Raw genomic sequence first — 24,996 nt, 5'->3', positions numbered from 1 at the left:
ATACTGAGTTCAATATTGTATAACTGTATTAATTCAACTGTAAACCTAAACATTTACAGCCAATTTTGAAGGAGATACATCTTAGCTCTGGATATTGTTATTGAATATGTCAATGCTGTTGTAATGAAATGCTTCTTCTAAGTATGTGGTTATTAAATAAATAATTTTTTTAAAAAAAGGAGGTAGGAATTGGCTAGCCAGGGTAAAAAGACCCCAAAGAAAACTAGCCAGTTTCTTGGCTAAAACTCACAATGTCCTTGGGCCTCTTAGCAACATATTCTATTCCAAAGACCAAAAATGTCAAAAGTATTTGGGAGCTTTTATCTAATCCTTAAAATATTTTAGGGTTACCTCTTCGGGGGGGGGGGGTTAAGAGTAGCCAAAAACCCCATAAAAAATAATAAATAAATGAAAGAAGAAAAGGAGAGTACATTAAGTTATCAGAAAAGTGATGGGAGATATGGGAGGAGTTGGAGGGGAGGGAGTGGGCATGGATTTGGTCAAAACACTTTATATGCATGTATGAAATTCTCAATAAATTATTTAAAAAAAAGAGGTTCCTGAGGATGAAAGGTATCTACCTCATATTTCTTCTGCCACATCTTTCTCCACCATGATGACCTATCTCCCCCTGAATAAGAAACCCTTCTTCCTTTATGTTGACTCTTGCCAGATATTTGGTCACAGCAATAGGAAAACAACTAATAAAAAAAATGGCACCAGGGAATGGGACCATTGCTTTGACAGGCATAACCATGTGGTCCTTACATCTTTTAGAAACAACTTGCTAGATGAACAAGGAAGAGTTTGGAGCTACAAGCTGGCCAAGTCTTAGAATAACATGAACAGAACTTAATGGGCCATTCTGCTAGGAGTATGGAAGACCAGACTGTCCTTGTGAGAAAGACAGACAGTGAAGGCCTAGTTCATGAGGTCTGGAGTGGAAGAAGGACTTTATCGACACCCAGGACAGAGATTAGCCTGTTATATTCTGGCAAAGAATCTGGCATCACCCTGCCCATGTTCTTGTTTTTTTGGTTGTGAGTTTGAGCCTTTCACAGCTACACCATCTCTCCAGTCCCTACCCAGGTTCTGAGAACTTGAATGAGGCTGAATTCGAAAGTAATCAACAAATTTGTTTGGTAGAGAAAAATCTCATGACAGGATAGTATTCAAGTTAAGTCACTGTTCTTATCAGTGAGAGAGAGCAATACTGTGGAGTGGAAAGATAAGTAAATGTGTAGTTTAGTCAGGAAAGGAGTGAGTTTAAGGTCACAAGGCAGTGCTGAGAAAGCAAATAAATTGTGATGGAGATCAGAACATTAAAAATAAATAAAGTCTTCTGCACTGAGACAACAGGAAAAATGCCCTGAGGGAAAGGTCCCACATACTCCTATCTGTGAAAATGTGCAAGTATCTAAAAGGAGAGAACCTAAAAGGGCTCCTTCCTGGTAAACAACCACCTAGTAAAGTGTTTTCTCAATGAGCTACCAAGGTATACCAAGGCCACTGCAGCTAGCATTCAAGTGGGCCAAGTTGGAAGAATGCAGCAGCATTGTCCACATGGTACTGGTTTTGCAGACATGAAAGACAACAGTAAAGAGGGTCATGGAGTCCTGCTCCCAGGTTCCTGAAAGCTGTTGAGACTAGGCAATGTGAGGCAAGGGCAATTTCCCTCCCCTGAGGCCCTGAGAGGTCACCGAGTGAAGCTAGGAACATGAGGCCTAAGTTGCAATGGAGACCCCAGGATACTGGAGATGTCACAACTATGGGACATCCACCAAGGAAAGACATAGGCATGGAGGAATGGAACCAACCTAAGAAAGGGTCAATGTGTGCTACAGGCAGAAGAATTGAAGAAGCAGGACTACCCAAGGCTGCTGCAACCCAGATGACTCCACCTCTCGTAGAGCGTAGTAGCACATGCCTTTAATCCCAGTACTCAGGAGGCAAGGACAGGTGGATCTCTGAGAGATTGAAGCCAGCTTGGTCTACATAGTGAGGCCCAGGCCAGCTCTGGCTACAGGAAGACCCTGTTTCAAAAAGACAAAAAAAAAAAAAATCCTAATCTCTCTCCCAGAAATAAAAGCTATATAATGAAGTACGCACATTTAATGCTTTATGTTTCATGTGGTAAAAGCTAATTTCTTAAAACCTAAAGATGAAAACTTCAGAACATTATAGATCCTCATTTAAAAATTCAAGAAAACAATTCAAGAAACTGAACAAGCAAAAAATAAAGAGCAAGAGAGAAACCGAGGAGAAAAAGGTATTCTGATGATTAGTTTGGGGATCAAACTCCATTTGAACACTACTTGGTAAAAGCAATAGATAGCAGTATCCTAAAGGAGAAATGATAGCCTTGGGAAAGGGAGGCCTAGAACTGCTCCCCTGAAATGTCAAATCTCAATCCTACACTGGGGGAAAGAGGGCAAGGAAAAAACACACACAATGATACCTTGTGGAACCAATAATAATCAAGCCAATTCAAGCACATTGTACCCCTCAATTCTTTTTCACATTTTAGAACGTAAAGCCTTCACTACTTACACACCTCGGTCTTGCTGACAAATTGCTAAAGATCTCAGAACAGCTGAGCTATTGAGCAATGTGTAGATGTAAGACTCCACTTGTAACCTTGAGAGCACAGAAGTATAAGAATGAAGAGCCAGGGTCTGGTGAAGGTGCTCAGATTTAGCATCAAAGAGCTTCTTTAGCTCTCCCAGAGCATTTTCATTCATCTCTACTCTCTGGTAGCGGTGGTGGCCAGAAACTTTCACTTGATCTGCACAGATACCCTGAGAATGAAATATGAAACCAGTTGCATGTAAAGCAATCCAGCAGCAGGTATAAGATATACAAGCTTCAGTACCATTTTCAAAGAGCTTATAACCATGGTGAGGGGACAGTACTATGTGTATAAAACAAATTAATGTTCGTGTGTCAAACAGAATATTGCCAATTATGAATACACGACAAATTCTGAAAACACCATAACCCTAAGGTGTCAACAGTGAAATACGAGAAAAAACAGTAGAGCTTGATCCTAAAACTCATACCTGATTATCTTACCTTCTATTTTAAGAATACTGAAGTCAGTGTGCTATCCCTCAACTTCACAGTTCTTCAAAATATCTGGATCTACCTCACTATGCTTTATGATTCTTTTCAGAAGAAATCCTTTTTTTTTTTTTTTTTGGTTTTTTTTGAGTCAGGATCTCCCTGTAGCCCTAGGTAGCCTAGAACTTACTATGTAGACCAGGCTGGCTTTGAACTCACAGAGATCCGCCTGCCTCTGCCTCCCAAGTACTGAGATTAAAGGTGTGTGCCACCACATCCAGCCTATCCCTTTTTTTTTTTTTTTCAATATGTCCAAATGCTTCCTTCTCTACAGACTCTATAATAAGAGACATACAAGGGTCTATACAAAAAAGAGGTAGGGGCTAGGAAATCACATTTGTCATCAATATCTCCTCCAGCTTTCCTTCAATGCAAAACTTGTGAAGAATGGCATTCTCTACCATGCCATCTCTCCTAGGCCCTTATGAAATGCATTCTTGCGATCACTTTGACCTCCAGAGGGCCACATCTAGTGGACTTCCCTATGTCTCTCAACCATGATACTCTTCACCCACTGCTCATTTGTGGCATAATGTCCAGATCTAAAACTAATATTCTGTGGGCTGAATTTGACCTTGAGACATGCTTTTGGGGCTCAGACTCTGTGTGGTATATGTGTGTGCATATCTGTGTGTTTAGTTAGCTACCAACACTGCCAGTTAGCATCCTTCGTGCAAAAATCCAGATTCCCACTTCTCTTGGAAAATCATAAGATGTGGCAATCCTGGTCTATCACAACCACACAGCTACAATCAACTAGAAGTCAAGAGCTGCTGTTCCCTTCAGATTAGGCATGTGCTTCTCCATTGACCACAGTCCTACTCAGCCTTCTTCACTCCCACAGGTTACATGCCTGGCCCTTAGCCATGTGACTTTTTGATCCCTGTCTATACTGTTCCACTCTAGGTAGAGCCAGAGCCAGGGTGGGTATAACAGGCAGATTGAAGGCCTGGATGGCATCACAGGAAGAGCCGCTCCACCACAAATTCCTGAACTCCTGAAAGCTTTATACACACTGGTCAAAATACCTGTAGAGACATTTGTTCCTCCTTAAAGTGCCACAGTCGACTTTTAGCATTTTGGCAATCAGATGTCAGAGTAAGGAGCTCAGCCTCAGCCAACAGCAATTGCTTCCTACACCGTGAGTAGTTCAGAAGCAACTCATAAAATTCATGCCTGTCCTGATGAGCAATGCTGTCAAATTCTTCTACATACAACTCAACATTCTCCAGCCATGAACCAGGCTCCAAGAGTTTGAGCTGTTCTTTAGTAAATGGTACTAGCTCTGGTTGAGGTGGGAGCTCTGGGTAGAGTCGCTCACTGCAAAGCAAGGGTTTCCCTGCCACCAAAGCTGGCACTTCAGCAATTTCAGCTGGCAACTGGGGATACAATGTCTTCACTCTAGGTGGCTGAGAAACTTCTTTGGCTTCGTTAGAACTGCGCAAGCTAGCATTCTGAAGCACTTTTGAACAACCAAGGGTTTGTTCATCTTCTTTCTGATTCTGAGTTTCCCTGACTTGTAAATTTTCCATTTCCTGCTGAGTACAGGAAAGATAAGATTGCAGTGTGCTTTCCAAAGATCCATACTGTACTAGTGCGTTTTCCTCTACTTCTGTAAAGTTCTTGGAAAGTTCAACTTTAGCTCCAACATTGACTTCCGGGTCAACCTTCAACTTGATGCCATCATCTCCGGCATGGGCTCTAACCTCTTCCTCTTCTTTCAGGGGCTCTGTGTCACATATCAGGGACCCTTCATCACCTATTGTCAAGGAGGTGAGTGGGATATCAAACATTTCACTTTCGTTCTGTCCACTGGCATCACTGTGGGGCTGGGAATCCATTAACACCTTCAGATGGTCTCCTTTGAGCTCCAAAGCTGGAAAAGGAATTTCCTGATCTCTAGACATCTTTGGTAGGGAGACTTCATCACACTCTTCTGTCTGAAGGGTTTCATGCTTCTTCTTTTCCTAAAAGCAAGGTGTATAACATGAAATAATTTATAACAGCAGCTAATGTTTTCAGCATGAGGGTTTTTTTTTTTTTTCACACAAGGTCTCCCTATAGCCCCACTGGCCTAAAACACCCTAAGTAGACCTAGCTGGTCTCTATCTCACAGAGATCTGCCTGCCTTTGCCCACCAAGAACAAGGATTAAAGGTATGTACCACCACTCCCAGGTTCAGCATGAGGAATTTTTAAGCTACATATAAAAATCTAAATTTTGGCTTTGAGGGCTCTTTTGTCAGCTCACTAACCAACTTTCATTCCTGGGAGTGCTTTTTCCTTTCATAATAAGCTATATATTTCTGTTTCATGCCAACTCAAAAAACATGCCCTTTTCTTCATCTCTCCTTCCGGCAGCTGCCAGGATTTTCACCTAACCTCTGCTGTTTTCTTTTAAATGCTAATAAAATTGTTCTTGAGCTTCTTTTAAGTCCATTTCTAAATTCTTTCATTAATATGATTAAAACCCCCAAAAGGGAAGCTTGGTTTTTCTGGTAACAGGTAGCAACCTCAAAGGGACCCTAAAAAACCCCTCTGAAGACTAAAGTGCTAAAACTCAGCCACCACAGTTTTCAGTAATTGATTATGTAACCCAGAAGTAAGCAGCAAGTTTCTACTCCTGTTGAGCATCTGTGACATGGGCTCAAATGCACCCAGGGAATCACCCATCTCCATTGCCTTTACAATGTCACCCAAAGTATAGGTGAATGGTCCTTTCTGCCATATTTTCCTCTTGAACTATGACCCTAATTCAGCATGCTCAGAAATATGTATTTTAAATTGAGCATGCTCAGGAATGTACCCTTCTGAAGGTGCCTCCTGCCTATATGAATGTGGCTATGCCTCCTGGTAAGTAAATACAAATTTTGGCAACAATAGGAATGAAAGAAATTTTAAAATTGTACATAAATTGGAGACTAAGCATAGTGGCAAAGGCCTTTAATCCCAGCAATGGAGAGGCAGAGACAGGCAGATCTCTCTGAGCCCAAAGCCAGCCTGGTCTACATAGCAAGTTCTAGGCTAGCCAGTGCTACATAGATCCTGTCTCAAAAAAAAAATACATACATATACATAGATAGTGAGATAGATGATAGATAGATAGATAGATAGATAGATAGATAGATAGATAGATAGATAGATGATAAATCAATGTTATGAATTCTTTCTTTTTTTTTTTTTTTCGGTCTTTGAGACAGGGTCTCCCTGTTGCCCCAACTGTCCCAGAACTTACTATGTAGACCAAGCTGGCCTTGAACTCAGAGAGATCTGCCTGCCTCTGCCTCTGCCTCTGGAGTACTAGGATTAAAGGCATGCACCACCACACCCGGCTCAATGTTTCGATTTTTAAATTGTGTATTTAGTTGTTGAGAAGGGGTAAGCTTGTGACAGTTGGTTGATCTTAACTGTCAGCTTGACAGCTTGGTATATAAAATTAACCCAGCAGACACAGCAATGGGCCTATGTGGGAGGGATTTTAAGAGAGGATTAACTGAGGTGAGAAGACCTGCCCTGAATGTGGGTAGCACCATTACATGATCTACAGTCCTTGGTTGAGTAAAACACAGAGAGCAAGTTGAGCACCAGAATTCATCTATCTCAGATTCCTCACAGCAGATGTTCTGTAACAGCTACCTCTAGCTCCTGCTACAAGTGGATCCACCATGCTGCCATGCCTTACTTCCATGGTGGATTAAGCCTCAAACTGTGAGCCAAAATAAATCCTTTCTTCCTTGAGGGGGGGGGGTCTAAATTCATTTCATTAAATCCTGTATTTTCTATTTTGTACTGCTCATTTTTTAGTGTACTGAATTTGGACACTCAATAGTCTAATATGAAAAAAGAATGGTATCACCATAGGCAGCAAATTATAATTCAAAAGCAAAAAGAAAATTTTTAGATGGATCATCCACCATTCTACCAGACACTTAGTAAAACAGAACAATTTCTAACTGTCATAGACTCATTACATTTGTCTTCATTTTGACCAACATGTTCATTCCCAACTCATATAGAAAAGGCCACAACTCAAAGACCAAAGCAAAAAGCATAGTATTAGATTATAATCTGTAGAATAAAATATAAGTCTATATTAATATACTTGTCTGAATGAATATATAAATCAAATGAGTAGGTAGTGTTAACTCTTCTATGACAAAGAATTCCAATTAATAAAGATAAAAGGAAGAAGAAAAACAGAAAATCACCATTGTGACTCCATGGTGTGTTAGCCCATTTTCCATTTCTACTATAAAATATTTAAAACTGGGTACTTAGCTAGGTATGGTGACACACATCTTTTTTTTTAACTTAAAAAAAAACTTTATTGAGAATTTCATACATGCATATAAGCTGTTTTGATCAAATCCACACCCACTCTCTCCCCTCCAACACCTCTCATATCTTTAACACCAAGTGACTCTCTTGTGAGAGATATATACCAGTCTGGTCTACATAGTGAGTTCCAGGCCAGTTGGGGCTATAGAGAGACGCTGTGTCCTAGTTTCTTTCTATTGCTGTGATAAAATCACTAACCAAAACCAACTTGGGGAGGAAAGGTTTATTTCACCTTACAATTTACAGTTCATCATCAAGGGGAGCCATGGTAGAAGCTCAGGGCAGGAACCTGGAGCACAGACCATGGAGGTACACTGCTTACTGGCTTGCTCCCCTAGCCAAAGCTCACCTCTTTCTTATACAACACTTGCCCAGGGGTGGCACAGCCCACAATAGGTTGGGCCCTCCCACATCACTCAACAATCAAGAAAATGCCCCACAGACATAGCCACAGGCCAATTAAAGAGAGGCAGGTAATTCCTCAGTTGAGGTTCCCTCTACCCAGGTGTGTTAAGTTGACAACTGAAGCTATCCAGCACACCCTGTCTCAAAAAAATAAAAATAAAAAATAAAAAAGAGTGGGTACTTATAAAGATGTTTACTGAGCTCACAATTTTGGAAAGTTCAAAAGCATGGTACTGGAATGTAGAGGATGTCATACTGGATGGCACTGCAACAGCAGGAGCCCCAGAAAGAGGGAAAAAGCACACTATGAGACAGGAAGCAAGAAAGAGGCTGGAAAACCAAGGACATTCCACTAGGCCCACACCTTAAAAGTTCCAGCATCTCCTAGACCGCTGTACTGAGGAACAACCTTCCAACCCATGAACCCTGAGGGACACATTTAAATCATATCCAAACCACAGTAATGACACACTGTCACAAGCATGACCTACCAACAGATGTCACAGTGACTGAGTCAGAGCTTAGGCAGAAATAAGATGACTGAATTGTCTCAAAGTATCCCCAATTAGGTATTTCATAATTACAAAAGAAAAAATTGTAAATTTCAGTGGAGAATTCTGGCAGACAAAGGAACAATCTACAAAATAATTGAAGTGTTGCCATAATGAAAGAAAAGACTAGGTAGCTGTTGTCAAGAGGCTAGAGGAGATTCCAGATGTGATAACTACATGCAAACTGGGATTCTAGACTGGATGCCAGAACAACAAAAAATAATAATAATAAAGTCAGTCATGGTGGCACACGCCTTTAATCTCCGCACTTGGGAAGCAGAGATAGGAAGATCTTTGTGAGTTCAAAGCCAGCCTGGTCTACATAGGGAATGCCAGGCCAGCTGGGGCTACAGGGAGACTCTGTCTCAAAAAGACAAATAATAATAATAATAATACAATCTTATGGTAAAAACTTGAAATCCAAATATGTTCTATATTTTAGTTAGCATTATTATATCAAAGTTAATTTCCTGATTTTGATCATGTTCTATGGCTTAGAAGGTATGATTAGATAACATAAGAGCCAGGAGGTTCATGTGATGGCTAATTTTGGTTGTCAACTTGGCACATTCTGGAAAAGGGAACCTCAACTAAGGAATTTCTTCCATCAGATTAGTCTATGAACATGTCTGGGTCATTTCTGTGATTATTAATTTATGAGGATGCCCAAGCCTGGGCAGGTGGGCCTGGTCTATATAAGAAAGATAGCTGAGCAAGCCTGGGGAAGCAAGCCAGTAAGCAGCATTCCTCCATGGTTTCTCTTTCAAGCTCCTGACTTGGCTTCCCTTGATGGAATGTAACCTGCAAGGTGAAATAAACCCTTTCCTCCCCAAGTTGGTTTTGGTCAATGTTTTATTACAGCAACAGAAAGCAAACTAGGGCAGCACATCTATAATCCTAGTACTCAGGAGGCAGAAGCAGGTGAATGATCACAAATTCAAGGCCAGCCTGGACTACATAGTGAGACTAGTCTCAAAAAAAAAAAAAACTTTAACTACTGAATGGGTAGGGGGCAAATATGATCAAACTATAACATATGCATGTTTGAAAATGTCATTTTATTTTGTATATTTTATTTTGTATAATTAATCATGTTAATAAAAATGTAATGGCAGGCGGATCTCTGTGAGTTCAAGGCCAGCCTGGTCTACATAGTGAGTTCAGGCTAGCTGGGGCTGCAGGGGGACACTGTCTCAAAAAGACCAGGAAAAAAAAAATGTAATCAGTGAATAACCTTTTTTAAAAAAAATTAACCAGAGCCAGGCTTGGTGGCACATACTTTTAATCCCAGCACTCGAGAGGCAGAGGCAGGAGGATCTCAGTGAGACTGTGGTCAGTTTGGTCTATATAGTGAGTTCTAGGCTAGCTGTGGCTACAGGGAGACTGTCTCAAAAAGACCAAAAAAAATTTTTTAATTAGTCATTAAAAAACTATGATGGCAAGGCATGGTGGTACACCCAGCACAAGGGATGAAGCCAAGAGGACCAGTTCAAGATCATCCAATGTCATGTATATAGAGAATTCAAGGTCACCTGCTAGGCCACATGAGGCCCTGTCTAAAAAAATAATAATAATAAATAAACAAGTAAAATTACAGTTTAAAAAATACCTCGGGGCTAGTGAGAGGGTAAAGGCAGTGCAGCACAAGCCTGGTGACCTAAGTTCACACCCTGTCAACCATGTAAAGGTGGAAGGACAGAATGCATACACACACACACTCATGCACATACATAAAAAATACTAATGTTTTTTAAAACTCTCAGATACTAATACACAAATTAGATAACATAGGAAGCTAGGCTGAGAAAGAACTACAGAATTATTTAAATAACATTTAAGCAAGGTTGCTGCATTCAAACTGAAAATCTAACTGAAATCACTGAAACAGTAACTTTTTGCTGTGTAACTTACAGAAGTCACCAGTGTTTGTGGGCTATTCTGCTCTGAATGTCCAGAAAAAAAATTTTTTGAATGATTAATGGCTAAAATATTGAAGGCTTTAGTTATGTTTGGAAGAAAAATGTTTTTGAAACAGAATGTGAAGTCAAAAGTTTGCTGAAATGATTATAGCTGCCAAATTCACAAATGGTAATATTTCAAGGCACAATATGCATCTCTAAAATTCCTCATTCCACACTGTAAACAGTTGGATATTAGACCCAGAGGTCAGCCAACAATGCAGATCTAATAAAAGTCAACTAAACTGCCTCATATCATGAATAGCAAGAAAACATTACATGAATCTTAGTAAGAAAATGAATAAGCACAATTTGTCAAGTGTGATGGTCAGCACATTTGCTATAACAAGCAGGTTTCTCAGACTGGAGATCAGAAAAAAAAATTAAGAAAAAAACAGTTACTAGAGTGAAAGAAATGCTGGTATACCTGTCAGAGCAAAGGTCAAGTTCTTAGCAGTTTGAACAATCAGAAAAGGAAATTCAAACAAAAGACAGTTCCATTTATAATAGGACAAAAAGAACCAAATGTTGAAGATAAATTGAGCAAACAAAGTAGAAAGCTTGTTCTCTGAAATTACAGAATATTACTGTGAAAGAAATTACAGAGCACTTACTAAATGGAAAGACATCCCATGACCTTCACAATATTAAGATGGCCATATCTTCAAATCCAACTACAAACTCAATGCGATCCTAGCAAAATCCCAGCTACCTTTTCAGCAGAAATTAACAAACTGATCCTTAAATTCATTTGGAAATGCAAGGCACCCAGAACAGACCCCATAAATACTGGGGGGAAAGTATTGGGCTGCAGAAACACCTTGGTTGATAAAGTACTTGCCATGTAAGCATGAGGACTGAGTGCGCATTTCAGCACCCACATAAAAAGAGCATTGTTCGGGCATGGTGCAATGCCAAATCAGCAGAGGCAGGTCCCAGTAAGAAACCCTGTCACAAAAATACAAGGAATGGCTCCTGAGAAGAGATATCTCAGGTTACCTCCACACGGGCACCATATGCACAGGTACACAAACATGCAAATACATACACATATATACACACACACACACACACACAAAGGTGGTGAACTCACACTTTGCCACTTTAAAACCTATCTGCAAAACTACAGCAATGAAGATGGTAAAGTATTAGTATGTGAATAAACGAATAGATCAACTAAGGATCCAGAAGTAAAACTTTGCATTTATGGTCAACTAATTCTGACAAGAGGACAAAGATAATTCAACAGGAAAAGAATAGTGTTTTTAACAAATGATGCTGCTGGAGAAACTGAATGCCCTCATTGCAAAAGAATGAAGGAGGCCTGGGGGCATGGCTCAGTGGGTAAAGTATTTGCTACTTAAATATGAGGACCTGAGTTCAGAACTCAGGCACCCGCATAAAAGCCAGGTGAGAAGCTACATGTCTATAACATCAGTAGTTGGGGTTAGGGCATCAGAGATAGAACACGTACATCCTGGGGCTAGCTGACCAGCCAGTCTAGCCAAAATGGTATGCTCCAGACTCACTGAGAGAGCCCTTGTCTGAAAAAAATTAAGCAAAGAATAAAGGAAAACACCCAATGTGGACCTCTAGCCTCCATATGTGAATGCCCACGCTGTGCACACACACACACACAAATGTATACACAGGCATATACCACACACATGTACACACAGTCATATACCACACACATGCATATCACACACACATGCACACAGGCATATCACACATATTTATACACATATACATTTACATATAGGCATATACCAAAAACACAAATGCACACAGACACAAACATACAAATGCACACACAGGCATATACCACACACATGCACACACAGGTATATATCTCACACACACACATTCACACAGACATATACCACATGTACATGCACTGTACACACAAGCATATACCTCATACATACACATTTATATAAAGATATATACCATACATACAAACACACAGGCATATACTATACACACATACACACAAGCATATACCAAATGCATACATACATTAACATACAGGCATATACCACATTCACAAATGGGCATATACCACACACACATGCACAAACAGGCATCACACACATACATACACAGGCATATACCACATTTACACACAGACATATACCACACACACAGGCATATACCACACACATACATATATACACACATACACACATAAGCATATGCCATATGCACATGGACACACAGGCATATACCATACACACCCAGGTATCAGACACACACAAGCATATACCACACACATGCACACCCAGGTATCAGACACACATAAGCATATACCACACACACATGCACACCCAGGTATCAGACACATACAAGCATATACCTCACACAAACATTCACACATAAGCATGTTAACACACACAGGCATATCACACACATATGTACATGCAAGCATATACCACACAAACACAAACACACACACACACACACAGAATCCAAATGAATCTTAAAACAGCAATACATACACCAAATGGACACATACAAAAATTAAATCTAAATGAATCAGACCAGGGACTAGAGACATAGCTCAGAGCTAGAGCACTTTCCTAGCATGCTTAAGACTCTGGGTTTGATCCCCAGCAACAGAAGAAAGAAAAAAAAAAAAAAAAAAGGATCAATAAACCTAATGTAAGACCTGAGATCTTTCCCCCCGCACCTTGGTCTTTTTGAGACAGGGTCTCCCTGTAGCCCCAGCTGGCCTTGGAACTCAATATGTAGACCAAGTGGGCCTTGAAATCACAGAGATCTGCCTACCTCTGCCTCCTGAGTGCTGGGATTAAAGGTATGTGCCATGCCCAGCTCTGAAATCTTTTTTAAAAATATTCTATTTACTAGCCGGGCGTGGTGGCGCACGCCTGTAGTCCCAGCACTTGGGAGGCAGGGGCAGGCGGATCTCTGTGAGTTCAAGGCCAGCCTGGTCTACATAGTGAGTTCCAGGACAGCTGGGGCTACAGGGAGACCCTGTCTCAAAAAGACCAAAAAAAAAAATTCTATTTATTATTTTTATTTTATATGTATGAGTGTATTGCCTGCATGGGTGTAAGTGCACCTGTGTTGTGTAAAACACACAAAGGTCAGAAGAGGGAGTGGGATTCCCCTGGAACTGGAGTTTCAGACAGTTGTTAGCCACCACGTGGGTGCTGGGAATTGAACCAGCCCCAAGACTTGAAATCTTAAAACTCTTAGAAAAGATGCTAGAGAGATGGCTCAGCACTTAAGAGCACTGGCTGCTCTTGCGAACGACCCAGGTTCAGTTCCCAGAACCGACATGGTGGCTAACCATCCATAACTCCAGCTCCAGGGGCTCTAACACCCTCTTCTGACCTCTGTGGGCACTGCATGACATGGGTGCACTTATATACATGCAGGCAATACACTCATACACATAAAAGTAATAAATAAAATATATTTTAAACTCTTAAAACAGAAGAATAATTTTTTGTGACCTTGGGTTAGGCAAAGCTTTTTTATATGACCCCAAAAGCACAGGTAACAAAAGAGGGGGGAAAACAGATAAATTTGACTTTATCAAAATTAAAAACTTTTCTGCTACAAATGAAACCATTAAGAAAGTAAAGATTTGTCTCAGCTGACAGAGGAGAGAAAAGAGAGGGGAAAACAGAAAACCCCCACCTCACTGCTTCTCCCCACACCAGCCTCAAATCCCTCCCCTCTACAAGCTCCTGCTCCCAAACCCATACCACATACAACTCCCTTCCAGGAAAATCAGAAGCATAACACTACAAAAATTAACACAGTTTCATAACCAATGAAGGACTTTTCTAAAGCTACCCTCCTCCGAACACAGAAGCCTTTGTTTAGCCCAGCCCTCAGGAGGAAAGCACTCCTTTAAGTTTCAAGAAAGAACCCAAGAAACTCTACTGTTGGCTCTGTTGGAGATGTTAGGTCCAGGGAGTGAGTTAACTCACAAGTGGCCCAAGGGAAGAGATAAGGAAAAGGAGAATGGACTAGTCAGACAGAAAAGCAGGTAGCAGAGAGGGATAGCTAGCTACCTGAGTAGGTGACAGGCCTGGCCCTATGCTCACAGATACCTAGGACAGGAACACAGCCTCTGGGATAAGCACAGATTTGCTGGGATGACCACTAAATGCCATGGCTCAGGTGCTGGGGTGAGGGCTCTCAGTGATTCACTCTATTTCTCCAAAGCACAGAAAGAGGTCCTCAACAGCCCCCCAGGCCTCCAGCCTCTGCTCCACCAGCAATACATTTCAAATGCCACCATAACATGTCTCCCTAAAACACCATTCTAAACACCACAAAAGCAGTCCTGAATCTCCACCTGAACACTGCCTAACTGGCATGTAGCACCCTGTATGACTCAGTTATGATCCTGTCATAAGACAAGCCTAACCACAGGCTTCCTTCTACATTTCTGCAACAAGCTCTCAGTCAGACCAGATCCTGTTCCATCTCAAATGGTTATGTTCTGTCTGTCCAAACAGACCACAAGCATCTAGAGAGCAGGAAATATATTTTGGGACTTTCTGGATTCAACCTGCCTCTAATTTTTGACAGTCTGATTAATAAATATTTCTCGAGATAAGAGCAACAACCTACAATTCACAAGAGTGAATATCAATGGATGCTGAACTGTTGTCTCAGGTATTGGAAGCCTAAAATGAAATTATCAAATTATCCAACAAACACTAGCCATGTGCTTGAGCACATTCAGAAGTCTGTATGGTTCTCAGAAAGTACAAGAAAGGAATTTGCAAGAAAGTGAACTTTCATGCCAATGTGTGAATCTACCACAATTCCATTTTAGTTAAAAAAAGACAGCTTTCGGCCAGGCATGGTGGTGCACACCTTTCATCCCAGCACTCGGGAGGCAGAGGCAGGCAGATCTCTGTGAGTTCAAGGCCAGCCTGGTCTACATAGTGAGGTCCAGGACAGCTGGGGCTACAGGGAGACCCTGTGTCAAAAAGACCAAAAAAAAATGCATTTAGTATGGGGTTCAGGCAGGGGCAGCATTTTGTTTGTTTTTTTTGCTTTTTGGCTGTTGTTTGCAATGCTGGAGATGGAGCTCAAGGCCTTGTACATACTAAGCAAATGCATGCTAGCCTCTATCTCGGGATCACCCAGTTCTCTACTCTCTGCAACTATATGTTAATGACTGGCAAATTTTCATCTCAGCCTCAGGCTCTCCCCTGAAAACTAGATTCAAATATTCAAGCCTATTCTACATCTCCACGTGACTAACAAACTTTTATTTCAAAATTTACATAGCCAAAACTGAACACTTGATATTCTTCCCACAAAACCAATTACAATCACCACCTTCCCCAGCTCATTCCCTGACTATTTTTCTCAAATCCCACATCCAAAGTTTTAGCAAATTCCATTGATACCAAACACCATTTTGCACTTTGGTTCCTAAAACTCTAGCCCAAGTTACCACCTGGATTATTTCAACAGTCTGCTACGTTGTCTGCTTCTAGAACCCCTACATCTATGAACTGAAGTTCCCAGAAAGAAAAAAAGCTACATCTGTGTCAAAAATTTTACAAGGCACGCTGACTTACTGTGGAAATCCAGAATGTTACAGGTTGAAAGCCAAATTTATATTAGGTTATCGTAACTCAAAAATAGCCATTTATTTCCTATCTTTGTGCATGACCTAACGTCCTTTAGGAATGTACAAACAGACCCCTAGCATCTACCAACCCAAAGGCTAAGAATGTCATCTGAGGCCTAAAACATAGATTTCCCCACTTTGCTATCACCCATCTGCCTAATGTTTCTACAAAAGTATTTGAAAGCTGATTTATAACTTTCTCTTGGTCTGTTAATATAAAAATTTCTTAACATTGTTACCACATTGGAATATGATATCTGGGACAGCACCATGATCACTCCATGGTGATTTGGCTCAGAATAAGCAATCTACTATTTTCTTTGAAATGAGAGGTGTGTATTCACCTTGACAATACTCTATTCTCAATCATGTGTGCACTGTTACCTTAAAGCACAAGTCAGATCATTTTCCTCCTCTGTTCAAACCTGTGATTCTAAATGTCACTCAGAGTTTCAAAAGCTCAAGTCTTTCCAAGGGTCTGCCCTTCTGACCTCAACCCCACTATTTCCCCTCACTCACTCCGCCCTAAGCATACTGCCTCTATGCAATTCCTAGGACAGGCATGCCATTGCTTTAGGGTCTTTGTTTCTGCAGGTCCTGTCCCTAGGATACTGCATAATTTCCACATTGTAAGCTCCTTAATCTTTCATATCTTTATGTAAAAGTCCCCTTAAATAAGAACTATCCAACCAACCTATTTAAAACTGCAACCGATCCTAGCCTCTCACCAGTATTCCCCAACTCTTTACCATGCCTTCTTTTTCCACAACAGTACTTACCACCTTCTAACATAGCTCTTCATTTTTATGGGTTTTGTTCAGTTAATTTTTGTCTGGCTTCTCCTTCTAGAATACAAGCATTACTAAAGCCAGAGGTTTTGCTTTTATACCCAAGTGCCGAGAGCTATTTTGAGGAACACAGTAAGTAGCCAATATGTGTTCAGCAATGACTGGATTTTAGAAGGCACAAAAGAAGCTAAATAATAGTATACAGCATTGCCAAACTTCAGGCCAAGGAAAAACAAGAGGAAGAAATCAAATCACATAGGCCATAGAGCAAGTGGGTGGAGTAAGAGATGGGGGGGCTTAAATCAGGATGCCTCTTAGTCCATCCTTAGAAATCACTAAATGCTCTTATTACTTATTAGTTGTTGGTATTTGGAGTTTAATACAACTATTTTGAGATAGGTGTCATTATATAACCCCAAGCTGATCTAGAACTCACTACGTAGTCCAGGCTGGCCTTGAACTCACAACCCCCCCTGCCTCAGTCTGCTAAGTACTAGGATTACTCCAGCTGGCCACATAATCCACTAGTACAGCAGAGTAAATCCAAATCTAAGACTCTATTTCTTCTTAATCAGTTTACTAAGATAAAGGAGGTCAGGATCCTCAGAATTGGGGAATATTTTTACAAAGAATCATATTAAAGAATGAAAACATTATTAGGATACTCTAAAGTGTCCAGTAGTAAATACCAGACACCTAACCATAACCTGGCAAACAGAAGTCACCTACCAGATGTTTAACACTGAAGAATGTAGGTCAGGTACTGGGACAAATCAAGAAGCCACAGAGATCAAAAGACAATTGCACATGACACAATCCACTTCCTGAACTAAGCCTTAGAACCTGTTTATGATTCCATAAATATATGCTAAATTATAACACTGACTGTAAGGTTTCAATGATGCAGAACTTTATAACTATGGCCAAACAATAGCATTAACTAATGCATCTATTTACCTTAAAAAGAATTAATTTTCTTATATATTACATGAAGGTCTTGTTAGTGTTATGGACATTTCCTGTTTGTTTTCTCATACTAGTCTGAGGAAAATTTACTAAATGCTTGGGTGAAAAAGCATGAAAACATACTTCAATGCCGGCACTTATTTTTTATATAAGATTTATTTAGTTTTTATGTATACATGTGTTAGTCTAGTGAGTTTATATGTACTGTGTGTGAACATACAGAGGCCAGGAAGAATGCACTGAATCCCCTGGAACCGGAGTTAAAGGCAGTTGTGAGCTACCATGTGGGTGCTGAAAACCTGGCTCCTCTGCAAGAACTTACGCTCATAACCACTGAGCCATGTCTCTAGCCCCCTGGCATTTAATTTTTAATCCCACAAACATTATCAGATGACTATAGGAGTTGTGAAAGGCACTGGGAACAAGAGCGATCTCTCCTTCAGTGAGTTCAGTCTAAGAGAAGAGAAAGGCTGGCAAACCTACTGCAAATGAGAACAGGGCATACAGGGTGTACAGTATTATCATGAAGGGAGCAACACAGGGTAATGAGGGAAAGCTTCCCAGCACCCACATGGCGGCTACAAACCATCCTTAATTCTAGTTCCAGGGGAATCCGAAGCACTCTTCTGACCTCTGAGGCATTGCACGACATGAGTGCACTCATGTACATACAGGCAATACACTCATACACATAAAGTAAAAATAATAAATAAAATAAACCGGGCACGGTGGCACATACCTTTAACCCAGCACTCCGGAGGCAGAGGCAGGCAGATCTCTGTGAGTTCAAGGCCACCCTGGTCTACATAGTGAGTTCCAGGACGGCTGGGGCTACTGGGAGACCATGCTTCATAAAGGCTAATAATAATAATAATAATAATAATAATAATAAAAATAAACAAAATATTTTTTTTTAATCAATCCAGAGACTGAAGCAATGGTTCAGAAGTTAAGAGCACTTGCTGCTCTTCCAGAGAACCCAAGTTTGGTTCCCAGCACCCATTTTGGAAAGCTCACAATTGCCTGTAACTCCAGCTCCAGGGGAATTAGACACCTCCATGGACACCTGCATTAAAGTGGCATACACACATACAGAGACATGCACATACACATAAATAAAAGTAATAAAAATAAAAGCTTTTAAAATGTAGTACAGGTTTAAAAAGATACAGAGAGACAGAGAGAGAGGCTGACACCTATAATCCCATATACCTACAATCCCATATACCTATAATCCCAACGCTTGAGAAGCTGAGGCAGGAGGACTGCCAGGGACTTGAGGCCATCCTGCACTACACAGTGAGTCCCAAGCCAGCCAACACTAAAGAACCAAGACCCTGCCTCAAAAAGAAAAAAGAAAACAAAAAAAGCAATCCACCCAAGTATGATGGCTAAGGCAGAAGATCTTGAATTCAAGTCCAGCCTAGGTTATACAGAATAAGACAAGGAAAACAAAAACATAGGGAGCTGGAGAGACAACTCAAGAGTTAAGAGCACTTATTGCTCTTGCAGAGGAGCCAAGTTTGGTTCAGTTCAGTTCAGAGCTCACATGGCAGCTCACAACCATCTGTAACTCCAGTTCCAGGGGATCCAACACCTTTTTCTGACTTCCACAGCCACCAGGCATGCACATAATATACATATATACATGCAGGCAAAACATACATAAAATTAATCAAGCCAGGCGTGGTGGCTCATGCCTTTAATCCCAGCACTCTGTGTATCTCTGTGAGTTCAAGGCCAGCCTGGTCTACATAGTGAGTTCCAGGACAGCTGGGGCTACAGGGAAACCCTGTCTCAAAAAAAAAAAAAAAAAAAAAAAAAAATTAATCAAAATAACTTTCAATCTTTTTTAAACTTAATTTTTAAATTTATTTTTATGTTTATGAGTGTTTTACCTGCATGTATGTAAGTGCACTCATGTCATGTAATGCCCACAGAGACCAGAAGATGGAATTGGATTTCCATGGAACTGGAATTTCAAACAGTTGTTAGCCACCATGTAGGGACCCCTGCAAGAGCAGCCAGTGCTCCTAACCACTGAGTCATCTCGAGCCCCATAAATCAAATTGATTTTCAAATAAATAAAATTTAAAAATAAAAATCTACCAACCTAGGTTCAGTTCAGAGAAAAGGCAATAAGAAAGAATGTGGAGATAACAGTTCAGCAGAAATCCTCCTTAGAAATGAGTGTGGCAGGATGGAAGCAATAGGCAAAATCATGAGAACATTCATAAAGTACAACTGTCAAGATTTAGAGACTGGCAGCCAGGTGCATGCCTTTGATCCCAGCAATCAGGAGGCAGAGGCTGGCAGATCTCTTCAAGGTCCAGCCTGGTCTCTTAATGAGTTCCAAGCCAGCTGGGGCTATAGGGAGACCCTGGCTCAAAAAAGAAAAAGAAACGAAAGGCTTCACTAATGTTTAAAAGACCATACCAACAAAAAAGAAAGAAAGAAAGAAAGAAAGAAAGAAAGAAAGAAAGAAAGAAAGAAAGAAAGAAAGAAAGAAAAAAGATTTAGTGACTGGTTAGATCTGGGGACAGGAGAACATCAATTAAATGTCTGTAAATGAACTTCATGAACTTTGGCAGTCAAGAAAATAAACTAATGTGTTTATATAGGAAAATTGCCTGGCATATGTCAATAAGCAATTAGTTTTTCATATTTAAAAACTTAAGTTTTTAATTTAGAAATTATTTGAAACAAAATAAGATGAGAGAGAATCACTGCTACTATTTTCAGGCATTTGTAATATGCTATCTTTGGAGACACAAACTTAGGTAATATAATGATTAAGCTACTGAACTGAAGGCCAGGATTTCTGGCTTACCCTGAGTTAAATCATGATAATTAAATCATTTAACATGTCTAGGCTTTAGCTTCACCACTTATTTGGAAGAAAAATGTAGAGATTAGGATTTAAGAGTCTTCTCACCACAGATGACTCATGTCTATTTACTATGTACTATTGTATTCCAGGTTCAAAGATTAATATATGGCTGATCAATAATTTTGTTTTTGTTTTGTTTCCTTGCTTCCTCCTCTGTGTGGGTAGTTTTTTGTTTATTTTGGTCTTTTTGAGACAGGGTTTCTCTGTAGCCCCAGCTTGCCTGGAACTATGTAGACCAGGCTGGCCTTGAACTCAGGAAGATCTACCTGCCTCTGCCTCCCCAAGTGCTGAGATTAAAGGTGTGTGCCACCACACCCAACTATCTGGATGGCTCTTTACCAAACCAATGCAATGCAAAATTATTTCTCTTTCAGAAATGTTTCTGAGCCAGCACTTGGGAGTCAGAGGCGGATGGATCTCTGTGAGCTCAAGGCCAGCCTGATCTACATAGAGTTCCAGGCCAGCTGGGGCTACTGGGAGACCCTGTCTCAAAAAAAGGGCCCCAAAAAAAAAAAGTCAGGCATATGATGTGCACTTATAACCCAATGTTGGGGAGGTGGAGACAGGCAGATCTCTGGAACTCAATGGCCTGCCAGCCTAAGCTAGTCAGCAATCCCCAGGTCCCAACCAAAGGCCTGTCTCAAAGAGCAAGGAGGACAGCTTCTGAGGAACAATGTCCAAGGCTGACCTCTGGCTTCCACATGTACACTCACATATATGTCTACAAGCGCACATTCACGTGTACAAACACACACACAAACACGCACACACACACGTGCGTGCATACTTTTCTCTATTTCCTAAGTTGTTATGGCACACAAAGTAAAAGACTAAAGATATATGGGGAAAAAAGATTCTGACAGCAGTCTCAGGCACGAGGATCAAAGGTTCAAGTCCAGCCTGGGTTACAAAGTAAGAGAGGTCAGATTGTGCTTGATATCAAGACCCTGTCTCAAAAAAGTTTCTGATGTGCCTAACTCCATACCACCTGAAAGGGTCCACACACTTCACTCACATCCTATTAAATATAGTAGCTATAAATCACTGCTAAAACTTCCCACACACACACACACAAAAAAAAAATCAGACTTTGGCTCAGTAACATCACCCACTTCTGTGGAAGGAAATTTCCTACACTTGTTATACCACCCTCAATGTGTCATTTGTGTAAATTGCTTCAGATACAGCAAAATTATCTAACTGGCCACCTAAGGGGTAGCACTAAATGTGTTCACTACAGCAAATATATAGGTACAAAATGAAAATCCAGTAAGTGCTTTTCTAAAAGCAAATCACCTTAAAACCACACTGATAATCTGTAACAATCCAGGAAACACCGAAAATTCAAATCCATCCCTACTGTGTGGGCACCTGCCCTGTGTTAATTTTTGGACATCTGTGCCCCACTGGAAACAACAGCCCTATCCCCCTGGATTTTCAAAGTCAAGAGGGCTGACACACACGAGTGTATCCTCTGCTATCCATAAAGCTCGGCCAAACCGCAACACCGGAGAGAAGAACGTCCCTTCTCTCTTCGTGCACCGAAGGGGCTGGAAAAGGTGGCATATCACAATGGGGAAGAGAGGGAGTCAGAGAGGGGTGGGAAGGAAAAAGCTGCCTCGCAGCATGAAACCAGGCCTTGGTGTGAGAAGCCAAGAAACCGGCAGGAAAAGCCCGGAGAGGTCAGCGCAGGGAGAAGGCCGGGACAGAGCCTGGAGGGACCGAACCGAGTGCGGCGGGAGCGGACCCGCGGCCGAGACACGGGGACAGAGTCGGGCGCGGCTGGAGGGGGGCCCGGAGCCGACCCTCACCTTGCCTTTGGTCCGGCCGGCCTTGGGCTTGGCCCGGCGGTGCGGCTTCACAGCTTCGGCCATACACCCAGCCTCCGCGTCGTCGCCGTCTGTTTTGGTCAAAATCCTCTGCTTCCCTCAATCCGCCCAGTTCCCGCCCCCTGGCTGTCATATGACGGAATCTCCGCCACTCAGGAGCCGGAGGCAGCAACAGGAGCCTATACGGACCGGGACGAGGGACAAACTAGCCAGAGAGCGTTTGCACTAGTGAAGAAGGCCCCTCCTTCAACCCTGCCAGGCCGGGTCCCTGTCCTTGGGAGCCTTGGCTTCGGCCTCCGCCGACCACCGCACGGTGGCGTGGGTGCGTTCCGTCCTGGCTGTGGCCTGCACTCTCCGCAACTCTGAGTCGTGCTCAACAGCACCCATGGGGTCTAAAGTGTCAGAAAAGGCTTTAGCCATCTGATTTTGATCCCTAGACAACCAATTCCAGTCAGCCTACACCTGCACTGCGTTCACGGAAAAGAATCCCAAAGTCCACCCGGAGTGCACCCCAGGCTGCTGATTTGTGAAGAGGGATGATGATACTCTCCATTGCAGTTGTTATGGGGATTAAATGAGTTAATTGTGAAAGGCACCTGATAGCAGCAGGCGTCTCCATAAATGGTATATATTATCATTATTGTACAAATTCCCAGCCTGGAAAAGAGACATCTGCTCTAAAGAAGACAGACAAAAAAGTACGTAAGACATGCAAGGCATTCCAAAATTTAATATGAACATGACGTGTAAATCAGCCAGTATCTGGATCCCGGGTTCGTTACTGCGGGATTGGGGAAAGCTGCAACACTCATGAAGGCGGTCTGGGCTTGACCTTTCTGAGCCACAGGTACAAAAACCCCATGCCACGGGGCTGGAGAGATGGCTCAATGGTTAAGAGCACTAACTGCTCTTGTAGAGGACCCGGGTTCGAGTCCCAGCACCCACAAGGCGGCTACGACCTCCGCAGTACTGCACGACATGCGTGTACGCACATACATGCAGATAATACATTAAGTTTTTTTTTTTTAAATCCCATGCCAGGGTCTGTGTTGCCCTCTGGTGGGGATTCCTCAGTTGTGACATCTGCAGATGATTTCCCAGAAGTCATTCATTCTACAGCTGGTTACCCTGTAGGAGGCCTTATTTCATCATTCTTGAATACAAAATACATTAGTAAAATTGAGAATCAGATTACTTCATTTTAACCTTAAATTATGTTAATTTCTTGAATCAATTAGCTTATAAGATCAAACATGTCCAACAGACTGCAAATATGGGATCTTCTCCATTAATAGTCTTTTCTTTCCATGGGCAGAAAAGCATTTTAAAAAATCATCCTTTCTCTATTTCCCTCATATAATCTTCCCCACTAAAAAAGCAAAAATGTTAAAAGTTAAAAATGTTAACGTCATTGAGTTACTTATTTGCATCCTCATAGTATTGAAGCGTGAGATAGATACAGTAAGTGCATCCTCATAGTATTGAAGCGTGAGATAGATACAGTAAGTGCTCCACTCATCCCAAGCTGACTTTATACTCACTGTGTAGCCAAGGATGACCATGAACCTGGTCCTTCTGCCTCACCTGCCAAATGCTGATATTATAGGTATGCACCACCATGCTGGTTTATAGAGTGCTGGAGATCAAACCCAGTGCTTCCTGCATGCTAGGCAAGCACTCTGTCAACTGAGGTATGTCCCTAGCACATGTGTGGGAGTGCACACATACACACACTTTTTTTTTGTTTTGTCTCATGTAGCCCAGGCTGACCTTAAACTTGCTATGTAGATGAGCTCCTGATCCGCCTGCCTCAACCTCCTGAGTGCTAGGATTACAGGCGTGAAACGCCACACCAGGCTGGTACTTAAATTTCTGTATGTGCAGACTCCAATCCCAACAATAAGCATCTCTTTGCTGGGAGCCCCCTTCAGCCACATGTATGACAGGCTGGAGGTGTCAGGGAAATAAGGCAAGTTGAGAGCAACCCTAAGCCAATGATCGGGATATTGATACAACTGTGGGCTAAATTCTGTCCCCTCCCAAACTCTCATGTTGGAGTCCAAACCCCCAGTATCTCAGAATGAAACTTTAGAGATGGGGCCTTTAGAGAGGTGATCATGTTAATGAGACCCTAGAATGGATCTTGACCCAATTCAACTATTGTCCTTACAAAAATAATAACTTGCCGGGTGCAGTGGTGCAGGCCTTTAATCCCAGCATTCAGGAATTCAGGAGGCAGAGGCAGGCAGACAGGTGGATCTCTGTGAGTTCGAGGTCAGCCTGGTCTACCATAGCAAGTTCCAGGCCAGTTGGGACTACAGGGAGACCCTGTCTTAAAAATACAAAAACAAACAAACAAACAAACAAACAAACAAACAAACTTGACACAGACAGGCATAGAAGGAAAACACTTGGAAGAAACACAGCAAAAAAAAGACAACCATCTACAATTCAAGAGACAGCTCTACAGCAAACCCTTTCATGGCAGGCCTCAGACTGAACTTGATTTTGGACTTCTATCCT

General features: G+C 41.6%; 1 protein-coding gene across 1 annotated transcript in view; it reads right to left on the bottom strand.

Annotated features, from left to right (window-relative positions):
• The window catches only part of Epg5 (ectopic P-granules autophagy protein 5 homolog), a 134,241-nt gene extending 111,675 nt beyond the window's left edge, over positions 1 to 22,566 (bottom strand). The window contains exons 1-3 of the mRNA XM_008825915.3: positions 22,456 to 22,566; positions 4,149 to 5,087; positions 2,555 to 2,798 (exon numbers count right to left, since the gene is read on the bottom strand). Of these exons, the coding sequence (XP_008824137.1) occupies positions 2,555 to 2,798; positions 4,149 to 5,087; positions 22,456 to 22,518 (1,246 nt within the window). The 5' untranslated portion in view covers positions 22,519 to 22,566. The remainder of the gene's footprint in view (positions 1 to 2,554; positions 2,799 to 4,148; positions 5,088 to 22,455) is intronic.
• Positions 22,567 to 24,996: the final 2,430 nt, after the last annotated feature.

The sequence above is a fragment of the Nannospalax galili genome, unplaced genomic scaffold (genome assembly GCF_000622305.1).
Source record: "Nannospalax galili isolate Female #2095 unplaced genomic scaffold, S.galili_v1.0 scaffold169, whole genome shotgun sequence".
Lineage (NCBI taxonomy): Eukaryota > Metazoa > Chordata > Mammalia > Rodentia > Spalacidae > Nannospalax > Nannospalax galili.
This window is presented reverse-complemented; position numbering and strand designations above follow the sequence as displayed.